Source organism: Pelecanus crispus, chromosome 21, assembly GCF_030463565.1.
Source record: "Pelecanus crispus isolate bPelCri1 chromosome 21, bPelCri1.pri, whole genome shotgun sequence".
NCBI classification, from domain to species: Eukaryota; Metazoa; Chordata; class Aves; order Pelecaniformes; family Pelecanidae; genus Pelecanus; species Pelecanus crispus.
In genome coordinates this window covers 645,603-669,337 of record NC_134663.1, presented here as the reverse complement: position 1 = coordinate 669,337, position 23,735 = coordinate 645,603, and the positions used below count along the sequence as shown (strand labels likewise).

The 23,735-nt window shown below is 56.5% G+C and overlaps 2 protein-coding genes across 2 annotated transcripts; both read left to right on the top strand.

The window, feature by feature from the left end:
* Nucleotides 1–1,216: 1,216 nt before the first annotated feature.
* Nucleotides 1,217–12,179, top strand: LOC142595578 (disintegrin and metalloproteinase domain-containing protein 2-like). The gene is given in 20 exon segments (XM_075724178.1): nt 1,217–1,385; nt 1,464–1,528; nt 1,808–1,869; nt 2,221–2,299; nt 2,448–2,524; nt 2,708–2,897; nt 3,276–3,341; nt 3,608–3,679; nt 5,246–5,412; nt 5,879–5,960; nt 6,140–6,276; nt 6,840–7,026; nt 7,324–7,413; nt 7,752–7,950; nt 8,738–8,846; nt 9,575–9,758; nt 10,083–10,163; nt 10,859–11,086; nt 11,088–11,248; nt 11,963–12,179. Coding segments are annotated over 20 exon segments (2,622 nt in total).
* Nucleotides 12,180–12,232: 53 nt separating this feature from the next.
* LOC142595577 (disintegrin and metalloproteinase domain-containing protein 2-like) lies at nt 12,233–23,699 on the top strand. The gene is made up of 20 exons (XM_075724177.1): nt 12,233–12,270; nt 13,759–13,843; nt 14,101–14,162; nt 14,468–14,546; nt 15,031–15,107; nt 15,294–15,483; nt 16,019–16,075; nt 16,296–16,367; nt 17,180–17,346; nt 17,593–17,674; nt 17,854–17,990; nt 19,208–19,388; nt 19,631–19,720; nt 20,237–20,435; nt 20,968–21,076; nt 21,506–21,689; nt 21,937–22,017; nt 22,621–22,729; nt 22,886–23,042; nt 23,552–23,699. Exons 1-20 carry the CDS (start codon nt 12,233–12,235, stop codon nt 23,697–23,699), a joined length of 2,304 nt encoding a protein of 767 aa, XP_075580292.1.
* Nucleotides 23,700–23,735: the final 36 nt, after the last annotated feature.

The window sequence follows — 23,735 nt, the reverse complement described above, 5'->3', positions numbered from 1 at the left end:
ATGTCTGTCTGCCTAGACCACCTGAGCTTCTCTGAGCACTTTAAACAGGAACCTCTTGACCAACGCAACATTTCACCTAATTCTCAGACCTTTTTAGTGTCAGTCAGGATGCTTGCAGGCTAACTTGCATTAGATTGGACTGCCATCCGTTTCTACACCACTGACTTAAACTAGATTTCAAAACTCTTTCGGAAAAGGAGAGCTTAGCATTTGGTGCGCTGGCCAAGGAGAAGAGATCTGTTAAGCGCGATACCCTTGTGCCGTGGGTAGAAACTGGATGCTGGTGGTCACAAGTAGAAATCTGTTGCACAAACTTGCTAGAAGTGAAATAAGTACTGAAAAGAGTGCTTGGCTTTTTCACTTTGTGCTAGCCACTGAGTACAAACTCAATCTGTAAAATCCCCCATAATATTGCCAAAAGAAAAATCTTTTCCTCTGTATATGCATATATAAATATATATATATAGTGTTTGCATTTGCAGTAATAAAATACTTGAACTCCTGTGGTTTCCCATAAACTTAGACTAAGATTTGTAACAGTATTAAAATATGTAAAATGTCCCCTAGAATATCACCAGAGGTATTTGTGGGGGGGTCTTCTGTTTGTTCCAAGATAATCACTTCCTAATTTTTGTTGTATTCTACTCCGTTTGGGCTGTCTGTCTGTCTGTAACGACGAGCTTTGCAGCCGAATGAGGCAGATGCCCGTGGGAGCCGCTCCAGGCAGCTCGCGGCTCGGAGGGTGGGGACGAGAGGTAATCTGGGAATGAAGTCATCCGAGAGAGACGTACTTAATTGTATCTGAAGCTGTATGTGTGAACTAAAACTATGCTGAAAATGGTGCCTTTTAATAGATAAAGAGTTTTTATACTTCCAGCATGCACGTTAGCAGTATTTGCAGGGTGGTGGTGCAGGGCAGCGAACACACCGTTTTTAGAAGCAATCCTATGGAAAGGGAATAGCTCAAATTTTATGTGTGTTGAATATTGACGAAGACTACTGACTTTCTTTTTTTAAAGTGTACGCTTATCCCCGTCCCCCGAGTAGGTCCGGAGAAAGCGGAGGCGATGTCCGCGTCCGCCACGCGCGTGAACCTTCGCCAGCCGCGGAACCGTCCCCGCTCTCGGTGCGCCGACGCGCGTGGCTCCTGTACCGTCGGGGTCTGACGAAAGGGCTGTTCCCGACCCCCTTTGTAAGAGACAAACGAGCAATAAAGATGCCGGTTTTGTACAAGGCGCTCTCGTCCGCCTCTGCTTTCCTGGGCGGGCGGGGCCGAACTGCTGCGGTGGGACCGTTACCGGCCAGGCCGATGGGGCCGCACCGGGGGCTGCTGTCGCTGCTGCTACCGGTGCTACTGCTGCTACCGGTGCTGCTGCCGCTGCTGCGTGAGTCCCGCCGGGCCCCCCTTGCCCCTGGGGCCACCCGCCTGGGCCGGGCACTCCACGGGTCTCTCTCCCCTCCAGGCTCGCAGGTCCGGTGCCAGCTCACGGTCCCGCTGCGGCTGCCCCCCAACGCGACCGGACAGGCGGTACCTCGGCGGGCGCATCGCTGCGGGGCTCGGGGTGTGGGGGGGTGTGGGGCAGACCGCGTCTCTGGCTGCAGGGGAGGACTGGGGGGCGCGGATGCGCTGGCGGCGGTCACGGAGGCCCCAGGCCGGTGCTGCCAGCACAGCAAGGGCTGTGCCTGCTCCTTGGGGAAGCACCGAGCTCGCCTGCTTGCCCTCAGCATTTGTAGTTGCCCTTGGAGCGGGCTTTGCCAGAGTCCCCGTTCCTAACTCTCCCTTTCTCTGCTTTTCCGCACGCGCAAGGACGCGGTGTCCTACGTCCTCAGCATAGAGGGGCGGCCGTACACCATTCGCCTGCAGCAGCAGTAAGTTGGCCCTGGCGTTGCCTCTGACAGTGCTGGGCTGCGGGGCGATGCCCGCCTGTGGGCGTTCACGCTGGCGTTGCTCCCTCGGGCTCTTGCCGGGATCGTGCCCTGCTGCGGGCACCTCCCAAAGGCCGCAGGGGACACGTGCGTGTGTGCCACGTGGCCGAGAGCTGAGGGGTGGCCGCGGGCTGGAGGAGGCTTTGGGGGATGTTTGTGCCTGTGAGCCCTGATGCCAGCGGGTTCTGGAGCTGCCAGTGCAACAGTGCGGGCTGCAGGACCTGGAGTAAGCTCAAGAAACTGGGTAAGAGATGCTATTTTAAAAGTGCTTCACTTTACGCCTTTCTTTTGTAGTGTCTTTTTATCTGATGATTTCAGGATTTACATGTCTGATGAGAAGGGATCTTTGCAGTCTGGTTCAACCCGTATCAAGGTAACCTTGGATTGCTTTGGGGTTTTTGTACCGTAAGTGTTACGGCATAGAGCCGCTGTCCAGTGCGTGCAGTTCGGCTGCTTGGGTGATGGGTGAGGGAATTGCCTCACGGCCGCGGAAGGGGCTCCCCGTCTCTGTCGCGATGCAGGGAGGCTGCCACTACCGGGGGTCCATCGACGGCTTCCCCAGCTCGGCAGTGACCCTCAGCACCTGCGCGGGGCTCAGGTAACGCGCCAGCTCCCCGCGCCGCCCTGCCCGTGGGCGCTGCCGGGCCTTTCCCGCGGGGGAGCCCAGGGACGCCCTGGCAGCCCGGCTCGAAGGCGCCGGGGCTGGGGCAGCCTCCCCGACGCGGCTGCCAGCGCCGGTGGTGAGCGGCCGGTGACGAGCGCCGCGCCGTCACCGTGGCAGGGGCTTGCTGCAGTTTGAGAACGCCAGCTACGGGATCGAGCCCCTGGGTTATTCTCCTGCGTTCGAGCACTTTGTGTATCGAGTGAGCGACGAGAAGACGGCGGGTTCCCTCTTTGCCAGCGGCCACCGCGAGAGAGGGCCGGGCAGGCTGACAGCAGAGGAGATGATCTTGGCGTTCACGTACCCTGAGGTGAGCGCGTGGCTGTTCTCGCGGCGGTGCTGATGTCCCCGTCGCTCGAGGAGGGGCCCGATCCCGCAGGAAGCTTTGTGCGGTGTCGACTGGGGGACGGAGATGAGAGGGGGGAGTTTAGGAGTGCCGGTGCTTGTGGTGGGGCGTTGCGTGGATCGTTCCTCACCGAATGCCTATGAGAGGCTTCGCCAAAGTAGAAAGGCTTCCAAAAAAAGTCAGAAATGGCTAAGTTGGAATGGCCTCTTACATTATGCTAATTTGAAGACAGCATCGAAGCATTGCTTTTGAATGGGCGCTTGAGTAGTGTAGCCAACCTGAGGAAAAAGGTGACCATGGAACGTAGAAATCAATAGCATTGGAGACCGTTTTCTTTTTCAGCCACTCTCAGCTGCAGCACGATCTCCCAAATACTTCAAAGTGTACGTAGTTTTGGACAAGGCTTTGGTAAGTCCATGCCAGTCACTTTCTCCTTGTGTTTGCCTGGCTTCTGTGAGCATAGAATTGGTGCCATTCCCCAGCTTTTCTATGTATTTGTTTTCCCTTTTGAAAAGTTAAGCGTACCGTGGATTTTGTAGGGAAGAAAGAATGAAAATTGGTAGCTCGCATTTACATGCTTGGATGTTGGCAATCGTTTCAGCGCTTCAACATTGCTCTGCTTCATCGTGGTAAACGCCTTGTCTGCTCTTACGTCCTCTTGGGTTGCTTTTCAGTACAACTACATGGGTTCAGACACGAACGCCGCGACGCAGAAGATAATCCAGGTCTTCAATTTAGTCAACAATGTAAGTTTGGAAGTCTTGCTTTGTAAGATGATGGGGGGGGTTATGTTAGTAATGGCCACCTATTTCCTAGCTGCTTTTGGATTTAGGAGGAGGTTATGTAAAAAATTCCAGGTCTTGGCTCGCGATGTTCTGGCCGCGATGGCTGGGCACGGTGGGGCCGGAGCTCCCAGCTTCTCAGCAGCCCGGGCCAGACTTGATCAGAGGTGGGCGAGGGCTTTAGTCCCCGTGGGCCGATACAAAGGTTTGGCTTAGCAACTGTGAAAATACTTTCTTTTAAAGCTGTAACGGCACTGGCAGTACGGCCCACGATAGTTACGGTTAACTGCTGGGGGTGAGTCTTGAACTGCAACAAGTCGCTATCAAGGAAAGTTCTGTTCAGCAGAGTGGAGTAGGAATTTGCAGGACCTGGCCACTGCCCCCCCGGTTCCATTTCACAGTGCGGCCGCACCAGGACCGTGGAGTAAGCTGTCTGGCATTTATAGCCTGTGAAGTGTTTCCTGAGGTTTTCTCTAGACCCATTGTCGGGGTTCAGCCCTAGGCAGCAGCTCAGCACCACGCAGCCATCGCTCACTGCCCCTGCCCTGCTGGGATGGGGGAGAGAATCGGAGGAGTGAGAGTGAGAAACACTCCTGGGCTGAGATAAGAACAGGTTAATAATTGAAATAAAGTAAAATAGTAATGATAATAGTAACAATACAATAATGATAATAACAATATCCAAAGCAAGTGCTGCCCAATGCAATTGCTCACCACCCGCCGACCGATGCCCAGCCAGTTCCCAGCAGCGATCGCTGCTCCCCGGCCAACCCCCCCAGTTTCTATACTGCCCATGACGCCGTATGGTATGGAATGGCCCTTGGGGCAGTTGGGATCAACTCTTCTGGCTGTGCCCCCTCCCAGCTCCTTGTGCCCCTGGCAGAGCATGGGAAGCTGGAAAGTCCTTGACTGGCATAAGCAGTGCTGAGCAACAACTAAACCATCAGCGTGTTATCAACATTCTTCTCATCCTAAATCCAAACCACAGCACTGTGCCTGCTACTAGGGAGAAAATTAACTCTATCCCAGCTGAAACCAGGACACCCATCAATCCGCTCCAAATTAACATCCTTCCATACAGGGTGGCAATGTCTCACGCAGACTTACGAACACGTAGGCAGTTTGCCTTAAGGCGGCCAAAGTCCAACATTTTGAAGCTTCCTAGAATGTTCCCCTCCCTGTGCTGCAGCTCTTGTCTCACTGATCAGCCATACGATCAGTGTTTCCACACAGGTGCTGCTAAGCAACTTCCAATCCTGCTCTTTGCTGGCGCTGTCGCGATTCATGTGTACAATGACGAGTTACTCACAAAACCCCTAAAACCTTCCTATGAAGTTATTAGGCTTTGCTCTCATGCCTCTTGGTCTGTTTTTTTAATTTTCAGGGTTGTTCCTGCTATTTGTCGTACGGATGTCGTTCAGTGACTGACAATAGCAACTGGCTTTTCCTGCGTGGTTTGTTGTGTATAGAGCTGTAATTCTGCTCAGGAGGAGAGGTGTGTGAGCAGGCGTTTCCTCTGTTTGCTTTCAGATGTTCAGCCCTCTTAATGTTACCGTCGTGCTGTCCTCCCTGGAGCTGTGGACGGAGGTGAATAAAATATCGACAGCGGGGGAAGCGGATGACCTTCTACAGCGATTTTTACAGTGGAAGCGGTCTTACCTCGCTCTGCAGTCATATGACACGGCTTATCTACTAGTGTAAGATAAAGGTTTCCTTGCTCATGAAAGATTACATGCTAGAACTCAGTTAAACCAATGTAGGTTGAACTGTTGCGGTTCCCATGAGAAATGCTTTCTTAAAAGAAACGTATTTCTTACATATTTCCTAATTCCTTAACATTCTGAAAGCATTTCTTTCAAGACATAGCTTCCAGCTGGCCTTTCAGTGGCGACGTAGCGTTACGCGATGGTGCCGTCCGTCCCGGCAGCCCGCGGCTGAGGAGAGGCTCCGCTGCTGCCCTGGTCCCTGCCTGGCGCTCGGCACGGGCACCGGCCACCGCACGGCCCCGGCCAGGGCTCCCGGGGCTGGCGGGGGGCACTGGGGGCAGCGGAGCCGCCCGGGGGCACCGAGGGGGCTCAGGCCGTGCAGACCCGGGATCCCCCACATACCCACAGCGCCGGGGCGTCCCGGGCTGGACGGCCGGTGAGCGCCCGTGTGTTTCAGGTACAGGGAGCGAGCAGCGTTCGTGGGCGCAACAGCTCTGGGAAAGGCGTGTCAGAGAGACGCTGCTGGCGCGGTGGCCGTGGTACGGTGCCGCCTGTGCCCTCCCTGTCCCCCACCACCCGCCGTGTCCGGGAAGCCGGAGCTCGCCCATGGGCGGCAGGGACGGGGATGGGCGGGAGCGTGCGCGGCCGGCGCTGGGGTGCAGCGGGGTCTCCGCAGGGAAGGCGCAGCCGCGGCAGCCCCGCTCTCTGCTCCCTCCAGTACCAAGGGGCCGTGACGCTGGAGTCCTTCTCCGTCGTCCTGGCCCAGCTGCTGGGACGCAGCCTGGGCATGAGCTACGACGACTCCCAAGACTGCCGCTGCCCCGGGCGCGTCTGCCTCATGAGCCCGCACGCGCTGTGAGTCGGTGGGGTCCCGTCCCTGCCCGCGGCGTTGCCCGGGGGCTGCGGTGGCCGGGGCGGATGCGGCGGGTGGGCAGGACGCGCTGGGGGAGATGGGGGTCCCTGGCAGCTGCCGGGTCGGTCCCGCGGCCGCGGCCAGCGCTGTCCGGCTCGTGCGGCCGCGTGTGCGCGGTGCTGCGGTCGCGCGGCGGGGATGATCGCGGGGTGTCCTCTCCTCAGAGGTGTCCTCAACGCACGTCATTCTGTTGCAAAAATTACAACAAATCAGAAATATCTGCTTTTATTTCTTTCTGAAGGAAAAAAGAACAATTAAATTAGGGATTCAGTCCTTAATTTTAAAAAAAGAGACCTTTTCTCTCCCAAAGCAAGGTATTTCTGAATGCTTCTCAGTCTCTATTAGTGAGTCGTAAAATCAGGTTTAACGAGGGATCTCAAAGTCGTCCAGGGGACCACTGCGCCTTGTGCCAGCATCTGAACCAGTCCTTGAATTGCACAGACATTTTGAGAGCACGAACAGGGTACATGTGGTAACACAAGTACGGATCATTGCTTTATTTTAGACGTTTCAGCGGGGCAAAAGCCTTCAGCAGCTGCAGCATCAGGGACTTTGAAACCTTCCTGAAGCACGGTGGAGGCGCATGCCTTTTCAGCAGACCCACCTTGACCGGGCTGTCCCACCGGAGAGCGGCCGTCTGCGGCAACGGCGTCGTGGAGCCCGGCGAGCAGTGTGACTGCGGGGCGGCGGAGGTGGGTGCTGTGGGAATGATGGCGAGACGTGCGTTTGTACCGTTCGGCCGCTGAGAATAATGAACCCTTGGGACTAAGGACGCAGCTGAGGTAGAGGCCAACCCAAGAAGGATGATGTCAGGTTTTGGATCGTTTCTATGATGGCATTGATCTGACGGCAGCTTTGGCCAGTTTCTGCTGCTAGATATCGCCCAAGTGCAGCTTTTGGGGAGAAGGAGGAGGAGGAGAATCTCTGACAGTAAAAAGGTCTGGGAGAACAAAAAAGTAGCGTAACGTGGTTTTGCGATGTGTCCCCAGGCATGCTCGAAGGATAAATGCTGTACTAAAACATGTCAGTTTAAGCCGGGAGTGCAATGTTCCTCTGGACTCTGTTGCACTGAATGTCAGGTAAAGCATGCTTTCATAATTATCCCAGAATCGTTATTCATTTTTGGAGAAATGGTATGTTCCCCTGCGGAAGGATGGAGACAAAGCTTCCGCTGTGGAATCGTTGAGGTTCCTGGGGCAGGGCTTTCCAGCTCAGCTCCCCGAAAGCCCTGGCAGGACTGTCAGCGGGGGCAGGCTGTCCTGGGCAGTGTAACGCGTGCGGTGAGCCGAGCGCCTCCGAGGCGGTGCCGAGGGAGCGTGTCAGGACAGCGTCGGGAGGGGGTGCGGGGCCCGCGAGGGGAGCACGCTGGTGGGTGCGGAAGGATGGAGAGAAGTGTCCTTTGTGCCTCCTCTGCCAGTTCAAGCGGAGAAACTCGCAGTGCCGCCCCCGCGCCGACGCGCAGTGTGACCTGGCCGAGTTCTGCAACGGCTCCTCCGCGTCCTGCCCCCCCGACCTGTACGTGCAGGACGGGCACGGCTGCGAGCACGGCACCGGCTACTGCTACCAGGGACGCTGCCAGTCGCCGGACCTGCAGTGCCAGGCGCTCTACGGGAGAGGTAGCAGAGGCTGCTCTGGTTGCACTGGTGCTACTGGCACTGCCCCGGTGCAGGGGTGGCTGCAGTAGTACCGATGCTCAGTTTGTGCCTGTGCTCTCTAATGGTTGGCCCCACTGTGTCTCTTTAGCCTGGTTTTGGTGGAAATGACGCTTTGTGGTTGGTTGGTAACTCATTTCTGATACTTCCCCTGCGAGCCCGAGCCCAATGTCAAGCACCTGTTGAAGCGGGAAGGGTTTCGGGCACTTGAGCGTATCCGATGCGGGCGATGAGGCGCAGCGCGCCGTGCAAGGCTTTGCCTTGCGCCCCGGCTTCTCCCCGTGCGTGCAGCCGGGGGCCGGAGGGAGAGCAGGGGCTGCGGTGCCGGGGAAGGGTGGGCACAGTGCCCGAGGGGAGGGCAGGAGGTGGAGTGGGGCACCCGAGGAGGGGAGGACACAGCTTTAGGAAGCATTTCAAGCTCAGTTTAGAATCTGGTTAATACGCACTTCAGTAGCACATAGTTCTCCCAGTTACTCAGTGATAGCAATGAAAACAGCAGCAAAAAAGCAGATTATTATCTGTGAGCGAACACAATCAGAGAGCTAGCTACTGTTTGCTAATCCCGTGTTTCTGGGGTTTGGGACTGCCGAGGGTTTGGCAGTTCAGGGACAGGTATTCTATTTTCTCTAATTAGTGAACAGCATCTGTGTTCTGCTGTGAACAGGATGAAATGTTAAAAAGTTACGAGATACCATAATATGTCCCTTTGTGTTCCTTTAAATGATAATCGATATTACTGCTAAACTTGTAGGTTCAAAAAATGCTCCTGTGGCGTGTTACGAGGAACTCAACAGTCAGCGGGACAGATTTGGGCACTGCGGGTTCCAGCCCAGACAGGGCTATAAGTCCTGTGCTTGGAGGTATGCTGGAGGGCAAGGGCACTTGCTCCGCTCAAAATGCGTATTTAATTGGGACTTTACAGACGAGGAAAGTATCAAGACTCCAGTGGACAGGAAGATTTGTGAAGCGATAAATGGAGTGACGTGTGTGTTCTCCTTGTTAGTAATACGGCATCTCCCCTTATCATAGAATCAGAGAATCGTTTAGGTTGGAAAAGCCCTTTAAGATCATCCAGTGCAACCATTCACCTACACTACCAAATCCACCAGTGAACCAATTACGGGGAGAATAGCAATTTTATGTTTCCTGGCTTGGTGGCTGGATTATTTTTTAGTAAAAGTAAAAACTAGGAATCATTAAGATTGGAAAGGGTCTCTAAGATCATCAGCCCAACCATCAACCCAACACCCCCATGCCCACTAAACCATGTCCCCAAGTGCCACCTCTGCCCGTTTTTTGAACACTTCCAGGGATGGGGACTCCCCCACCTCTCTGGGCAGCCTGTTCCAATGCATGACCACCCTTTCTGTGAAGAAAATTTTCCTAATATCCAATCCAAACCTCCCCTGGATCTGCATTATGTTGCAGATCGTCTCTTGGACTTCCCAGTCCTGCTTTTTTTGTCTTATCATGCAGCGCTCCAGATTTGTATTGTGCTGTTTAATGTTTCTAGGGTTTCATCAGGTAGCATATAGGTGTACGTGTAAGTGTGCGTGCGGTACGCATCTTATGCAAATCGCTTTTATAGGAATCTCAGATGTGGAAAGCTAATCTGCACGTACCCGTACAGCACCCCATTCGCGTCCGCCGCCGCTGCCGTTCTTTACGTCCAAGTGCGCGAGCACTTATGTGTATCGTTGGATTATTTGAATGCGCCAGCAAGGCTGGATCCTCTTCTGGTTCCGCCAGGTACAAAGTGTGGTTCTGGCAAGGTAAGAAAACATTTTATAATCGTCTAAAATGTCAGGTATAAATCGTAAATGATAAAAAGGGTTTGGAAATAATTTGCTCCTTTGCAGCATAACTGTACTTGATATTTACAAACGCTGTAAAAACATGCACACTTTGCATTAAATGTGGCATGGTGTGAACTTTAGACACAACCCAACGCCGAGAGAGGACATGCAGCTTTTTAAAAGCACAGTTGCTTTTTTACAAGTCGTGTATTTTCACTCCCTTTTGGGCCGTAAGACTGACGGGCCGAGTGCTGCGATGGTGAAGGAGCGCGGAACTGGAGCTGTGGTGGTTTTTCCTAGGTGTGTATAAACAACACTTGTGTCCCACATGCGGTCCTGGGATATGACTGTGACAGCGAAGCCAAGTGCCACGGCCACGGCGTAAGTCGCTCCACGCAGCGCGCGTGGTGCTGCAGCGGGGGGGTGGCTTTTCGCACGGGTTTGCTGGGGCTGGGACGGGAACCGGCTGAAGACCCCTTTTAGGCTGATACCCGACAAAATCGTGACCTTGTCAGCTAGCACGTGGAGTGACACCATTTAAACTATCGGTCCTAAAAGCAGTCTCAAAATACAGTGACAGGTTTTTTTCACTGAAATGGAGAATTTGGTGGTTCGCTTGGTTTGCAGAGGGGGGGAAAAAAGGAAGCAAAATTGCAGGGATGTAGAACTGAGGGCATCGGAGGTGGCGTAGATAAAACCGTTGTGTGGCTGTAGGGAGCAGGAGAGCTGTGCTGCACTGCGCGGGGGGCTGCCGCGCTCTCGGGACCCCTGCCTGGCTCCGGAGTGCTGGTAGCCGGGGCGAGCCGCTCCCGTTTTCCGCTTATCAGACAGAAATGCCGGTGGGTTTTGCAGGAGGGTGATGTTTTCTGCTCGTTCGACGTCTCAAGGCTATTAGCGCCTGCACTTTACGGCGTGTTCCTTGTCTGATACGCTTTCTAAATTGCCAGAGCGCCGCTAAGTGCGTGTGGCCTTGTCCCAGCCTGACCAGCGGCGGCGAGACTGATGCCGGTCCGGGCAGGAGAATCCGTTGTGTGAATTCATCGCAAACTTTTACCGCCCGCCGCCGGGCTTTTCAGGTGTGCAACAACAAGAGGCACTGCCACTGCCACCCTGGCTGGAAGCCCCCTGACTGCCGGCAGAAGGGATCCCGCTTTGGGGGGAGCGTGGACAGCGGCCCGCAGGTGACGGACGGTGGTCAGTACCCGCAGCGGAGGTGGGGACGGGCGCTGGGCTGGGGTCCCCGGCGCAGGCGGGGAGGGTGGCGGCCCCGGCCCCCCTGCCCACTGCCCGCTGGGCTGTCTCCTGCCAGGCCTCTCCCTGCAGCGAGCGCTGGAGGACGCGACGCTGGCCTGGCCGCTGCTGGGCTCCTGCCTCCTCCTGCTCGTCCTCGCCGCGGCCGCCTGCCCCGTCCTCCTGCGGCACGTGCTGCGCCGGCGCCGCGGGCGGCATCCGCCAAGCACGGAGGGGTGAGCGGGGCCCTCCCCACCACCGGAGCCCCGGGGGGGCTTGGGGGGGCAGGGGATGGGGCCGCGGTGTTCCCCCAGGAGGGTTGGGGTGATCCCCAGGGGAGGGTGGGGGCTGAGGTGATCCCTGGGGCTGCGGGGATTCTCTCGGTGGGAGCATGGGGTGATTCCTGGGGGATGGGAGGAGATCCCCCCGGGGCTGGGGTGATTCCCGGGGGATGTGAGCCGATCCCCCGGGGCTGGGGTGATTCCCAGGGGATGTGAGCCGATCCCCCCGGGGCTGGGGTGATTCCGGGGGGATGTGAGCCGATCCCTCCGGGGCTGGGGTGATTCCCGGGGGGATGTGAGCCGATCCCTCCGGGGCTGGGGTGATTCCGGGGGGATGTGAGCCGATCCCTCCGGGGCTGGGGTGATTCCGGGGGGATGTGAGCCGATCCCCCGGGGCTGGGGTGATTCCCGGGGGATGTGAGCCGATCCCCCCGGGGCTGGGGTGATTCCGGGGGGATGTGAGCCGATCCCCCCGGGGCTGGGGTGATTCCGGGGGGATGTGAGCCGATCCCCCCGGGGCTGGGGTGATTCCCGGGGGATGTGAGCCGATCCCCCGGGGCTGGGGTGATTCCCGGGGGATGTGAGCCGATCCCCCCGGGGCTGGGGTGATTCCCGGGGGATGTGAGCCGATCCCCCGGGGCTGAGGCCCCGCTCCGGGTCTCCGCACAGCTCCGCCGCCGGGGAGGGCAGCGACCGCTCGGAGCCGGGCACGGAGCTGGAGCTGGAACTGGAGCCGGGCACGCGCACGGAGCTGGAGCTGGAGCTGGAGCCGGGCACGCGCACGGAGCTGGAGCCGGAGCTGGACTCGGAGCCGGAGCTGGGGCCGGGCACGCGCACGGGCACGGAGCTGGGGCCGGGCCCGGGGCCGGGCCGCGCGCGCCAATAAAGCCGTTGGACCCGCGAGCCCGCGCTGCGCGGCGCCGTTGCCGGCCGGGCGCGATGGGGCCGCGCCTGGCGCTGCTGGCCGCGCTGCGTGAGTGGGGCCGGGCCCGCACCCCCGGGCGGGCAGAGCCCGGGGCGCCCCTGCGGCACCCGCGGCGGGAGGGACCCCCAGACCCCGCCCCGACCCCCCGGTCCCGGCGCGGCGCTGCCCCCGGGGACCAAACCCCACCGGCCCTCCCAGCCGGGCAGCCGGCTGGCCTGCCCTGGGAGTGATGTCACGGCCTGGAAGGTGACATCACACCCTGGCAGCTGATGTCATGCCCTGGTAGCTGATGCCACACCCTGAAAAGTGACGTCACGCCATGGCAGCTGACGTCACGCCCTGGCAGCTGACGTCACGCCCTGGAAAGTGACATCATGCCCTGGCAGCTGATGTCACGGCCTGGCAGCTGATGCCACACCCTGGAAAGTGACATCACGGCCTGGCAGCTGACATCACCATCTGGCAGCTGACATCACGGCCTGGTAGCTGATGTCGCACCCTGGCAGCTGATGTCATGGCCTGGCAGCTGACGTCACACCCTGGCAGCTGATGTCACGCCCTGGCAGCTGATGCCACACCCTGGAAAGTGACATCACACCCTGGCAGCTGATGTCACACCCTGGCAGCTGACATCACACCCTGGCAGCTGACGTCACACCCTGGCACCTGACATCACACCCTGGCAGCTGCCCGCAGGCCAGCAGCAGCCTCCCCCAGGGCCCCGGTCCCCCCGCGCCCGAGCCCCGCCAGGCCCCGCAGCCCCGGCCGGGTGTCATGGCGGGGACGAGCCCAGGGCAGGGCCCCCGGCACCTGGGGCGAGGTTTCGCGGCGTGGGAGCCCGTCTGCCCCGGGGCTGGCGTTGGGCTGGGGGCGATGGTTCCTCCCGGCTGCGTGGCAGGGGTCCTCCCGGCACGGCACCCCATCCAGCGGGAGGAATCCCCTGGAAGGGTTTTATGCTCGCTTAGTTTGTGCTTTTCGACAAGCGTTAAGCCCTGCTCTCGGGAGCTGAGGGGCTGCAGCCGTTGCTAGCGCCCTTTTTCTCTGCGGGGCCATTGTGGCGCTTGGGTTGCGTCGATCGGCGAAGTGTGTGAGGCTGCGTGACGCTGGCAGCCGTACGGTGGGGACGGTGGTGCTTGCGGGGACGGAGCGGGTGGTGGGGCTCCTCAGGCCGACATTTCTTGCGTGGTTCTGGATGCGTGTGTGAGTGGCCTCTCTGATCCCCGTTTCTGTTCCTGCTGCAAGGTGGGTTTGTTCAACTGGAGCTTGTTCTCATGCTCCCATCATCCAGTGCTCGTATTCCTGGCCTCGGATCCAGCACTAGTAAGTGCGCATAATTTTGTTTTTTCTATGCAAGTGCCTAGATACTTTACGATAAAGTGTGGGTGAAGGATAGCAGGGTAGAAAGTAGAGTTGGTGAACCTCTGCAGGTAGACACCGCGTCTGCCCATGTGGCTCTAAAGGTGTCTGTCGCAGACGTACGCGATTCTCACTGTGGTTGATGGGTGCAAGCGTGGCGATGCTCATCTGTGATTATAACTAGGGAACAAATTCTTTCTCTAGGTTCGCAAATGCTGCTGCACATCACAGTTCCCCAGAGGCTGCTCTCAAAAACAGCTGGAGGGACGGTACTTAAATAATCAAGTTATTTTGTGCGTGCGTGCGAGTGGATATATGCGCACGGGAATGCGGCGTGCAACCGCTGCGGTGTGACTGGTAGAGGGACAGGTTTAGGAAGCCGTGTTCTGCCCATGCGGGCGATGGGGGCACCGCGCTCTGCTGAGCTCGCCTGCTTGCCCTCAGCATTTGTAGTTGCCCTCGGAGCGGGCTTTGCCAGAGTCCCCGTTCCTAACTCTCCCTTTCTCTGCTTTTCCGCACGCGCAAGGACGCGGTGTCCTACGTCCTCAGCATAGAGGGGCGGCCGTACACCATTCGCCTGCAGCAGCAGTAAGTTGGCCCTGGCGTTGCCTCTGACAGTGCCGGGCTGCGGGGCGATGCCCGCCTGCGGGCGTTCACGCTGGCGCTGCTCCCTCGGGCAGGGGATGCGTGCGTGTGTGCCACGCGGCCGAGAGCCGAGGGGTGGCCGCGGGCTGGAGGAGGCTTTGGGGGACGTTTGTGCCCGTGAGCCCTGATGCCAGCGGGTTCTGGAGCTGCCAGTGCAACAGTGCGGGCTGCAGGACCTGGAGTAAGCTCAGGAAACTCTGGGTAAGACCAGGGCATTTTCAAAGGATTTCATTGTTTTTCTGTTCTAGATTCTTTTTGTCTGATGATTTCAGGATTTACACGTACGATGAGAATGGATCCTTGTGCTCTGGCTCGCCCCGTATCAAGGTAATGGTGACCTGCCTGGTGTTTCTGTTGCTGTGTTTTCCCAGGGTAGCCCCGCTGTTGGTATTTTGGGGATGTCACGAGTTACGGCAGGGGAGCAGTGCTTCTCTCTCTCTCCAGATTTTTGCTCCCTAATCATGGCAGGAGGTGCTGGGGCGAAACAAAAAGTTTCTCTTGCAACTGCCTGTTCAGATTCGTGTTTGCGAGGGTTTTTGGAGTCGCTGAGTTTGCTTGGTTCGAAGCTTATAATCCTGGCCGTGGCTACCGTTCCTTACGGAGAGACCAGGAGAAGAGCCCCCACGCCCAGCAGCGCGGCTGGGCACAGGGCAGGGCAGTTCCTTATCGTGAGGATGCCACGTCCTCACACTGGGACGTGTTCTTAATCGCTGGGGCCAAAGAGAGATTGTCCGCAAAAGCCTTGTTGTGCCATCCCGTTGGAGTTGCCTCACGGCCGCGGAAGGGGCTCCCCGTCTCTGTCGCGATGCAGGGAGGCTGCCACTACCGGGGGTCCATCGACGGCTTCCCCAGCTCGGCAGTGACCCTCAGCACCTGCGCGGGGCTCAGGTAACGAAGCGCCAGCTCCCCGCGCCGCCCTGCCCGTGGGCGCTGCCGGGCCTTTCCCGCGGGGGAGCCCAGGGACGCCCCGGCAGCCCGGCTCGAAGGCGCCGGGGCTGGGGCAGCCTCCCCGACGTGGCTGCCAGCGCCGGTGGTGAGCGGCCGGTGACGAGCGCCGCGCCGTCACCGTGGCAGGGGCTTGCTGCAGTTTGAGAACGCCAGCTACGGGATCGAGCCCCTGGGTTATTCTCCTGCGTTCGAGCACTTTGTGTATCGAGTGAGCGACGAGAAGACGGCGGGTTCCCTCTTTGCCAGCGGCCACCGCGAGAGAGGGCCGGGCAGGCTGACAGCAGAGGAGATGATCTTGGCGTTCACGTACCCTGAGGTGAGCGCGTGGCTGTTCTCGCGGCGGTGCTGATGTCCCCGTCGCTCGAGGAGGGGCCCGATCCCGCAGGAAGCTTTGTGCGGTGTCGACTGGGGGACGGAGATGAGAGGGGGGAGTTTAGGAGTGCCGGTGCTTGTGGTGGGGCGTTGCGTGGATCGTTCCTCACCGAATGCCTACGAGAGGCTTCGCCAAGGGGTACAAGATTTATTGATGGATTTGTAAAAGTGGGGGTATTTCTCCCTCCAGTTTGCAGACGCTTGGCAGCGATGTGCTGGCCACTTTGGCCACAGGGTTCCTGTGAGTGCCCCAGGGCCCCGACGCTCATCTGAGCTGAGAGCCAATGTTATTAGCGAAAGACTTCAGCGTTGTGCTAGGTGTTACAGAGCCTTTGCTTTCCGCCCTGAAAACAAGATTAGCAGACAGCAATGCCTCGTGGAGGGTTTAGTGTCTCAGTCCCTCAACAAGTCAGTATTTCTTATGCCTCATGACTGAAATGGAGAAATGAATTATTAACAGTGAATTTTTTTTTTTCCAGTCAGTGTCCAAATACCAGGGAGAGATGGCACTCCACATAGTTTTAGAAAGGGCTTTGGTAAGTCTGCGTCCGCCAGTTCCTGTTCCCTGTTTATTTTCTTTGCCCTTGCTTGAGCTGTGATAAAGCTTCGCCGTGGTCGTCTACATGGTCCTGCCTGGCTCTGCACGGTCTGTGCCTTGTGGCCCTGTGTCAGTGGGTAGAAGCCACAAAGGTCGCGATAACCTCGTGCGCTTCAGCGTGGCAAATAACCTGGATATAATCTCATGTCATTTTTCAGTACGACTACCTGGGTGCAGATGAGTATGTTGTGACACAGAAGATAGTTCAGGTCTTCAGCTTGCTCAGCAGTGTAAGTTTTTCCTGGTTGATACGCACTGAGATGGAAAATTTGATGGCTTATTTCAGCCAAGTAACGGCTAGGTATTGGTAGGATTTGTCTAATTTTTGAGACAGTAGTAATTAAATGTGCTTTCTGGAAATACCGAGTCTCAGCTTGTTAGCTTCTGACTCTTTGGTTTGGTCTGTCAGAGCTCCAAGTTTGCCTAGGACTTGTCCGGGCTGGGGTAGGAGGTGTGGAGGGGATTTTACCCCTCGCTGTCCAACACCAACACGTGCTCGAAACCAGTGCTGCTCCAGAGTCCAGCGGTGCCTGTTCCTAAAATCTCCGAGATACCACGCTGTCCCACGGCACGTGCTCCACTGAGGGGCCATCCTGCACTTAGGCAGGTGCCGGCAGCTACCGCTGCTCGTTTCCATGCCTCTGTCTTGGGGGAGTGATTTTATTGTTTTCCTGCCTGTGTAGTACACAGCTGGGTGAGCGTTTGACTTGAAATCACAGGGAGTATTGTGTTTCCTCCTGGAAACCTAAAAAAATGCAGACAAGGACAAGTTTGTGGATTCTGTATGTTTAATTATTTAATATCTCTATTCAAGTTGTCTTTGGAACATTTTTTTTTTTTCCCTCTTTTGAACGCGTTTCTGTGTCTTTCCGTTTTATTTTTCCTACACCTTTTTCTTGACACACATACGAAGCAGTCATCAGTTGCCAACTGCTCCCGTCTGTTTCCCTTGAAGCAGTGTGGCTGCTAATAAGAACAAACGTTTAAACAGCACTTGAAATGAAACATATGGGAACAGCCACTTCTCTTGTTAAACTTTCAGATGTTCAGGTCTCTCAATCTAGCAGTTACGCTGTCCTCCATGGAGGTCTGGATGGATAACAGGACATTTAAGACGACGGGGGATGGAGAAGAAGCACTGGGGCGGCTGTTGGAGTGGAAGCAGACCAGCCCCGCTCTGCAGCCCCATGAAGTGCCGTTTCTGCTCCTGTAAGAATAAATTGTCGTCGTTATTTAAGAGCAGCCGGTAACAACCTGCTGAATGCGCACGCCTTTGAACAATAGACTTTGCTGTGAGTGCGATGCCTCTTGTAAAAATTAAGTGAGAATGCAGTGAGGTATTGCAAACGTGCAGCGAGATGTGCCCGAGCTTGGCACGCCCAGCTGGCTCTGGCCAGGGCTGGCAGCGCCGGGGCGTCCCGGGCTGGACGGCCGGTGAGCGCCCGTGTGTTTCAGGTACAGGGAGCGAGCAGCGTTCGTGGGCGCAACAGCTCTGGGAAAGGCGTGTCAGAGAGACGCTGCTGGCGCGGTGGCCGTGGTACGGTGCCGCCTGTGCCCTCCCTGTCCCCCACCACCCGCCGTGTCCGGGAAGCCGGAGCTCGCCCACGGGCGGCAGGGACGGGGATGGGCGGGAGCGTGCGCGGCCGGCGCTGGGGCGCAGCGGGGTCTCCGCAGGGAAGGCGCAGCCGCGGCAGCCCCGCTCTCTGCTCCCTCCAGTACCAAGGGGCCGTGACGCTGGAGTCCTTCTCCGTCGTCCTGGCCCAGCTGCTGGGACGCAGCCTGGGCATGAGCTACGACGACTCCCGAGACTGCCGCTGCCCCGGGCGCGTCTGCCTCATGAGCCCGCACGCGCTGTGAGTCGGTGGGGTCCCGTCCCTGCCCGCGGCGTTGCCCGGGGGCTGCGGTGGCCGGGGCGGATGCGGCGGGTGGGCAGGACGCGCTGGGGGAGATGGGGGTCCCCGGCAGCTGCCGGGTCGGTCCCGCGGCCGCGGCCAGCGCTGTCCGGCTCGTGCGGCCGCGTGTGCGCGGTGCTGCGGTCGCGCGGCGGGGATGATCGCGGGGTGTCCTCTCCTCAGAGGTGTCTGGGGCGCGTTTTACTTAAGCTAGGCAAGATCCATTTCTTTTTTGAGTTTTAATGTTTAGAAATCGAACGTCCAGATAGCGGAATTAATTTCTAGTTACTGTGGATGTGATAAAGGTTAGTTTCGTAAGCAAGCGTTGCCTGCAGACGCTTTTTGTCTTTGAGAGGGCAGGGGTAAGTGGTCGGTGCAGTGAGCTGAGTCTGCTTACGGGGAGGAAGCATTCCCTACGGAGCCTGAGGAGCTGTATTTGTATATCTGTGTGTGTGTGCGCGCGCACGTGTGTACAGGTATACGTAGACACAGGATGGTATGTACGTGTAGATACCAACATTAAGGGAACAGTCAATCTGATATTTTTCAAGGAAAAAAGTTACACCTCAGATTTGATTTTGTTAGTACTAGGAAAACAATAGCCAATGAGAAAATAGGAGTTAAAGTAAAAATATGTTTTAATTACTAGATATCCTGAGACATTTTGGCCTTCCATTTTATTATCTCAGCCGTAAAAAATGCAATGTTGGTGTTAGTGAATATTTTTGAGAAGGAATAGTTGTATTTGCTTTAAACAGGAGGGCATGCTCTTCCAGCACTTCTGCCTGTGTTCCTAGACATACGTGATTTGAATCAAGTTTTATAGAGTGATTGCATGTTGAATAAAATTTAAAATAGCATATCTGGAGTGATATCCTAAAAGGAACTTGAAACATTGAAAAATTGAGTTGTTCTTACTATAGGAACGATAAAGTATATAGTGATTTGACTTGAGAAATGGACACTTTTCATTTCGAAAGCAAGATATTTCTGAATGCTTCTCAATCTCTGTTAATAATGAGTTGTAAAATCAGGTTTAACGAGTGATCTGAAAGATGTCCAGGGGACCACTGTGCCTTGTGCCAGCATCTGAACCAGTCCTTGAATTACGCAGAGATTTTGAGAGCACAAACGGGGTAGATGTGGTAACACAAGTACGGATCATTGCTTTATGTTAGACATTTCAGCGGGGCAAAAGCCTTCAGCAGCTGCAGCATCAGGGACTTTGAAACCTTCCTGAAGCAGAACGGGGACTGCCCTTTCATCAGGCACGCGCTGCGTCAGCCTTCCTACCGCGCGGCCGTCTGCGGCAACGGCGTCGTGGAGCCCGGCGAGCAGTGTGACTGCGGGGCGGCGGAGGTGGGCGCTGCGCTCCGGCGGGGCGCTGGGCTTCCTTCTCGGCCGGAGAGCGGGCGCCAGCCGGGGGGGGTCTCGGGTGGTGCATGAAGCGTTTCTGTGGTAAGGCACAGAGCGCGGCAGTGCTGCTCTTCCCTCGGCTCCTCCGAGGCACGCCGTTTGTTAGGAGGAGGGGGCTCAGGGCAAGCAGTCGTCCTGCAGATGGGGAAATTTGCAGCAAATAATGATTTCTGGTGTGTTCGCAGGCCTGTGCGTTAGACAAATGCTGTACTCCCCAGTGTAACCTCAAACCAGGCATGAAGTGCTCTTTGGGATTATGCTGTGAAAATTGCCAGGTAAGGTGTGCGACTAATGAGAAGAAGTTAAGGCCATTTTTAAACTTTGGAGCAGTCATCGTTTCTATAGCAGCACTGTCAACCAGCTTTCTGGTTTTGCTCGGATGGGCATCTCCAAAAAAGCTTAACGATATTTATGCTGCATTTTGTCTCTGGACTCTGTTGCACTGAATGTCAGGTAAAGCATGCTTTCATAATTATCCCAAAATCGTTATTCATTTTTGGAGAAATGGTATGTTCCCCTGCGGAAGGATGGAGACAAAGTTTCCGCTGTGGAATCGTCGAGGTTCCTGGGGCAGGGCTTTCCAGCTCAGCTCCCCGAAAGCCCTGGCAGGACTGTCAGCGGGGGCAGGCTGTCCTGGGCAGTGTAACGCGTGCGGTGAGCCGAGCGCCTCCGAGGCGGTGCCGAGGGAGCGTGTCAGGACAGCGTCGGGAGGGGGTGCGGGGCCCGCGAGGGGAGCACGCTGGTGGGTGCGGAAGGATGGAGAGAAGCGTCCTTTGTGCCTCCTCTGCCAGTTCAAGCGGAGAAACTCGCAGTGCCGCCCCCGCGCCGACGCGCAGTGTGACCTGGCCGAGTTCTGCAACGGCTCCTCCGCGTCCTGCCCCCCCGACCTGTATGTGCAGGACGGGCACGGCTGCGAGCACGGCACCGGCTACTGCTACCAGGGACGCTGCCAGTCGCCGGACCTGCAGTGCCAGGCGCTCTACGGGAGAGGTAGCAGGCAGCCCTGTCGTCACTAGCACCAACATCGAGCTCCGGGGCTGGTGTAGGGCAGAAGGCGGCATCTGAGCACGATGGATGCCCACTCTCCTGCGTGAAACTGGGGAAGCTGGGGACCGCTGGGAGTATGCAGTGTAGGGAAGGGCAGGGGAGACCGCAGGATGGATTTCCCGTGCTCGCGGAGAAGGGAAGGGAACGGGCCGTCAGAAGAGGGTGACAGTGTCCGTGGGGATTTCCGGCTGGATGTTGACACAGCCAGTCATGCTCACCTCACTGCCTCTCAGAGAGGAGAAGGAGCCTGAAACATACCCTGATGCTGTTGAGGAAGGGGTTTTGGACTTGTCAGGCCATTCCGCTGCCTGTGAGATCTGTCCCACAACCCGAACAGAGGCGGCTAGCGATGGGACTGGAGCGGTAGCCAAGTACTCCTCTGTCAGAGGCCAGAACTGCTGAGTATTAGAGGCAACAGAGGTATCTTAGTCTGTATTACCGTCAGTGGTAATCAGTATTTTTTCTAAACTTGCAGGTGCAAAAAATGCTCCTTTGGCCTGTTACGAAGAAGTCAACAGTCAGCAGGACAGGTTTGGACACTGTGGCAACCACCCGAAGGATGGCTATCAACCCTGTTCCTGGCCGTAGGTTTCAAGGGAATGCAAAGTGTTGAATTGGGAATATATATTTGATTTGTGCTTCCCTTTGCTGTCGATGCAAAGTGATAACCTGTGAGAAGGTTGCCTTCGGTATGTTTTTCTTTTGCTGGGTGGAACTGACTTGCAGTTTTAGCTCTAGCCGTTCTTTAGAGAAATGGTCTTGTAGAGAAACTGGAGACTTCTGAGGGCAACTTCAGCACGCACCTAATTGTGCAAGCATTTAATGTTCTGATGGCTCATAGGATGGCTTCTCCCCTGGTATCAAGGATTCAACTCTTCTGAAACTTCACATGCTTATGTTTTTATTTTGTGTAAATCCCCCTCCCCGAGTTGTGCACCTCAACATCTCTGGCACTGTGATTGATCAGATGCTGTGCGTACTGTTCTAATTTATTGTGCTAACGAATTTTTTAGGAATCTAGGATGTGGAAAGTTAATATGTACATACCCGAATCGTATTCCCTTCACAAAAGTCAAGGGGGCCATAATTTATGTTCAAGTGCAAGAACATCTGTGCGTGTCCTTCGATTTTATGCGTGGACCCACAGCGCTAGATCCTCTCCTGGTAAAAGAAGGAACAAAATGTGGTCCTGGAAAGGTAAGAAATACTGCATGAGCATCTGGAAGTGGCATATGATCAGCACCACCGTAACAGTTTTAGAAATAGTTGCCATTTTGCAGTAGGAGTTAAAGGTGGTCTGTACTTACAGTTTTAGTAATTATTACCTGTGCTATTGACTTTTGATCATTCTTTAGGGCTAGGAATCCTTTCTAGAGTTATGGCAAGTGTGGTAAAGGGTGATGAAAAAGTGTCCAGCAGGATTTTTTTCCTTTTGGTCTTTCAGGTTTGTATGAATGGCACGTGCCACCCGCATTCAGTCCTGAAGTATGACTGCAACGTGCAGAAACAATGCCACGGGCACGGAGTAAGTAGCAGCAAGGCAGTTAAGTTAGTGTTACTGGTTTGACAAATATTGCCAAAGAAGAGAGAGTGGTTCTGTTAAAATGCCCCCTGGGGCTTGTCTGTGAATTGCCTAGACCTGTGTTTTGGGCCAACACTCATTCCCTGGCATCATCACGCAGTAATGAGTTATTGTGGGAGAAATTCAGTGAGACTACCCAATGTACTTTCTGTCCCAAGCAAAAAATAAGTGAGATAAAGGGGCTTGGAGTGTTTGCTTGTCTAGGTTAGCAGAAAACTGGAACAAGAGCATCTAGAGAGGATTTAACTGCACGTAATTGAAATAGTGTGGGAACCGATCAGCGTAGCTGTGCAAGGCGAGGGGCAGCGTGGTGAAGAGCAGAGTGGGGACCCAGGGGAAGGCGGAGCGGGGCTCTCGCGCAGCGGTGTCGCGGGGTGCCGGCGGGCTGCTTGTGACCGCAGCGCGGGAGCGGGGTGTGCAGTGGTGTGCTGCGGAGAGCAGGGGCGGGTAGGAAAGCAGCAATCCCGGTGGAGATGGAGCACTCGCTGTTCCTCAGTAGGGGTTTGTACCATGAGGGATGTTTTCTGCCCACCCCGGTGTTTGCAGGTGTGCAATAACAAGAAGAACTGCCACTGTAATCCGGGCTGGAAGCCGCCCCAGTGCAAGACTCGAGGATCTGCTGTAGGCGGCAGCATCGACAGCGCACTGGGCCCTGGTGAGTGCTGCAGCCGGGCTCTGGGTGCCCCGCGGTTTTACCGGGTGCAACAGCAGCTCCCATGGCCTTGCAAGCGGCCTCGGCGGGCTCGCAGCTGAGCAGACCGTGGCATCTCCCAGCCCTCACCCGGAGCTGTGCCTTTGCTTCTCTCCCTAGAACCTATCGCCAAAAGCTCTGCCCCGGCCGTGCTGAAGAACTGGCTGCTGCTGAGCTTCAGCGTCATCCTCCTCGCCCTGCTCTGTGGCACCGTCGTGGTTATGAAGTGGAGCCGGCTGAAAAGATTCTATGCGAGGAGGGGATCGCAAACGGATGGGTAAGTTGATATGAGTTACTTAATGCAAATCCTCTGTTCTGGGTATGGGAGATGGGCAGGGATTTGTGGGAGCACAGAATTAGTGGAAAAGCTGGTGAGTGGTATTTACAGCCTGGGCAGAGCAGGGAAAGTGGTGCTTGAGAAACAGTAACTGTGTGTTGGTAAACCGGGAACTGTTTGTTGGTCATCAAGGGAAGAAAGTAGCAAAGAGAGGTCTAAAATATACAAATGTAGGAGAAGCAAAACTAAGGGTGGATTTCCTGGCACCAAGCACGCTGTCCGTGTGCAAGAGCTGGAGGAAGGAGGTTTTCCATTTGCTATTTCCTGGGGAAAGCAAACCGTAAAAGGGGAAAAGCGGGACCCAGGAGAAGCTGCGGGTTCCAGTAAAAACGGAGGAGTGCGTCTGATGTGGAGGGGGAGCGCGGGTGGGAGAGGGCGAGCGGGGAAGCAGGGCTGGGGGAGGGCACGGGGGGGCCGGGGCTGAGGCACCGCTCCGGGTCTCTGCGCAGCTCCGGCGCCGAGGAGGGCAGCGACGGCCGGGACACGGGCACGGAGCCGGGCACGGAGCCGGGCACGGAGATGGAGCTGGAGCTGGAGCCGGGCACGGAGCTGGAGCCGGGCACGGAGCTGGAGCCGGGCCCGGGCCGCGGGCGCTAATAAAGGCGTTGGGCGGAGCCGCGAGTCCGCGCTGTG

Coding starts and splice junctions, on each gene's coding strand:
- LOC142595577 (XM_075724177.1), top strand. CDS start 12,233: ATGGGGCCGCGCCTGGCGCTGCTGGCCGCGCTGCGTGA. Junction 16,076..16,295: donor TAGTTTTAGAAAGGGCTTTG/GTAAGTCTGCGT, acceptor GTCATTTTTCAG/TACGACTACCTGGGTGCAGA. Junction 17,991..19,207: donor CTCATGAGCCCGCACGCGCT/GTGAGTCGGTGG, acceptor GCTTTATGTTAG/ACATTTCAGCGGGGCAAAAG.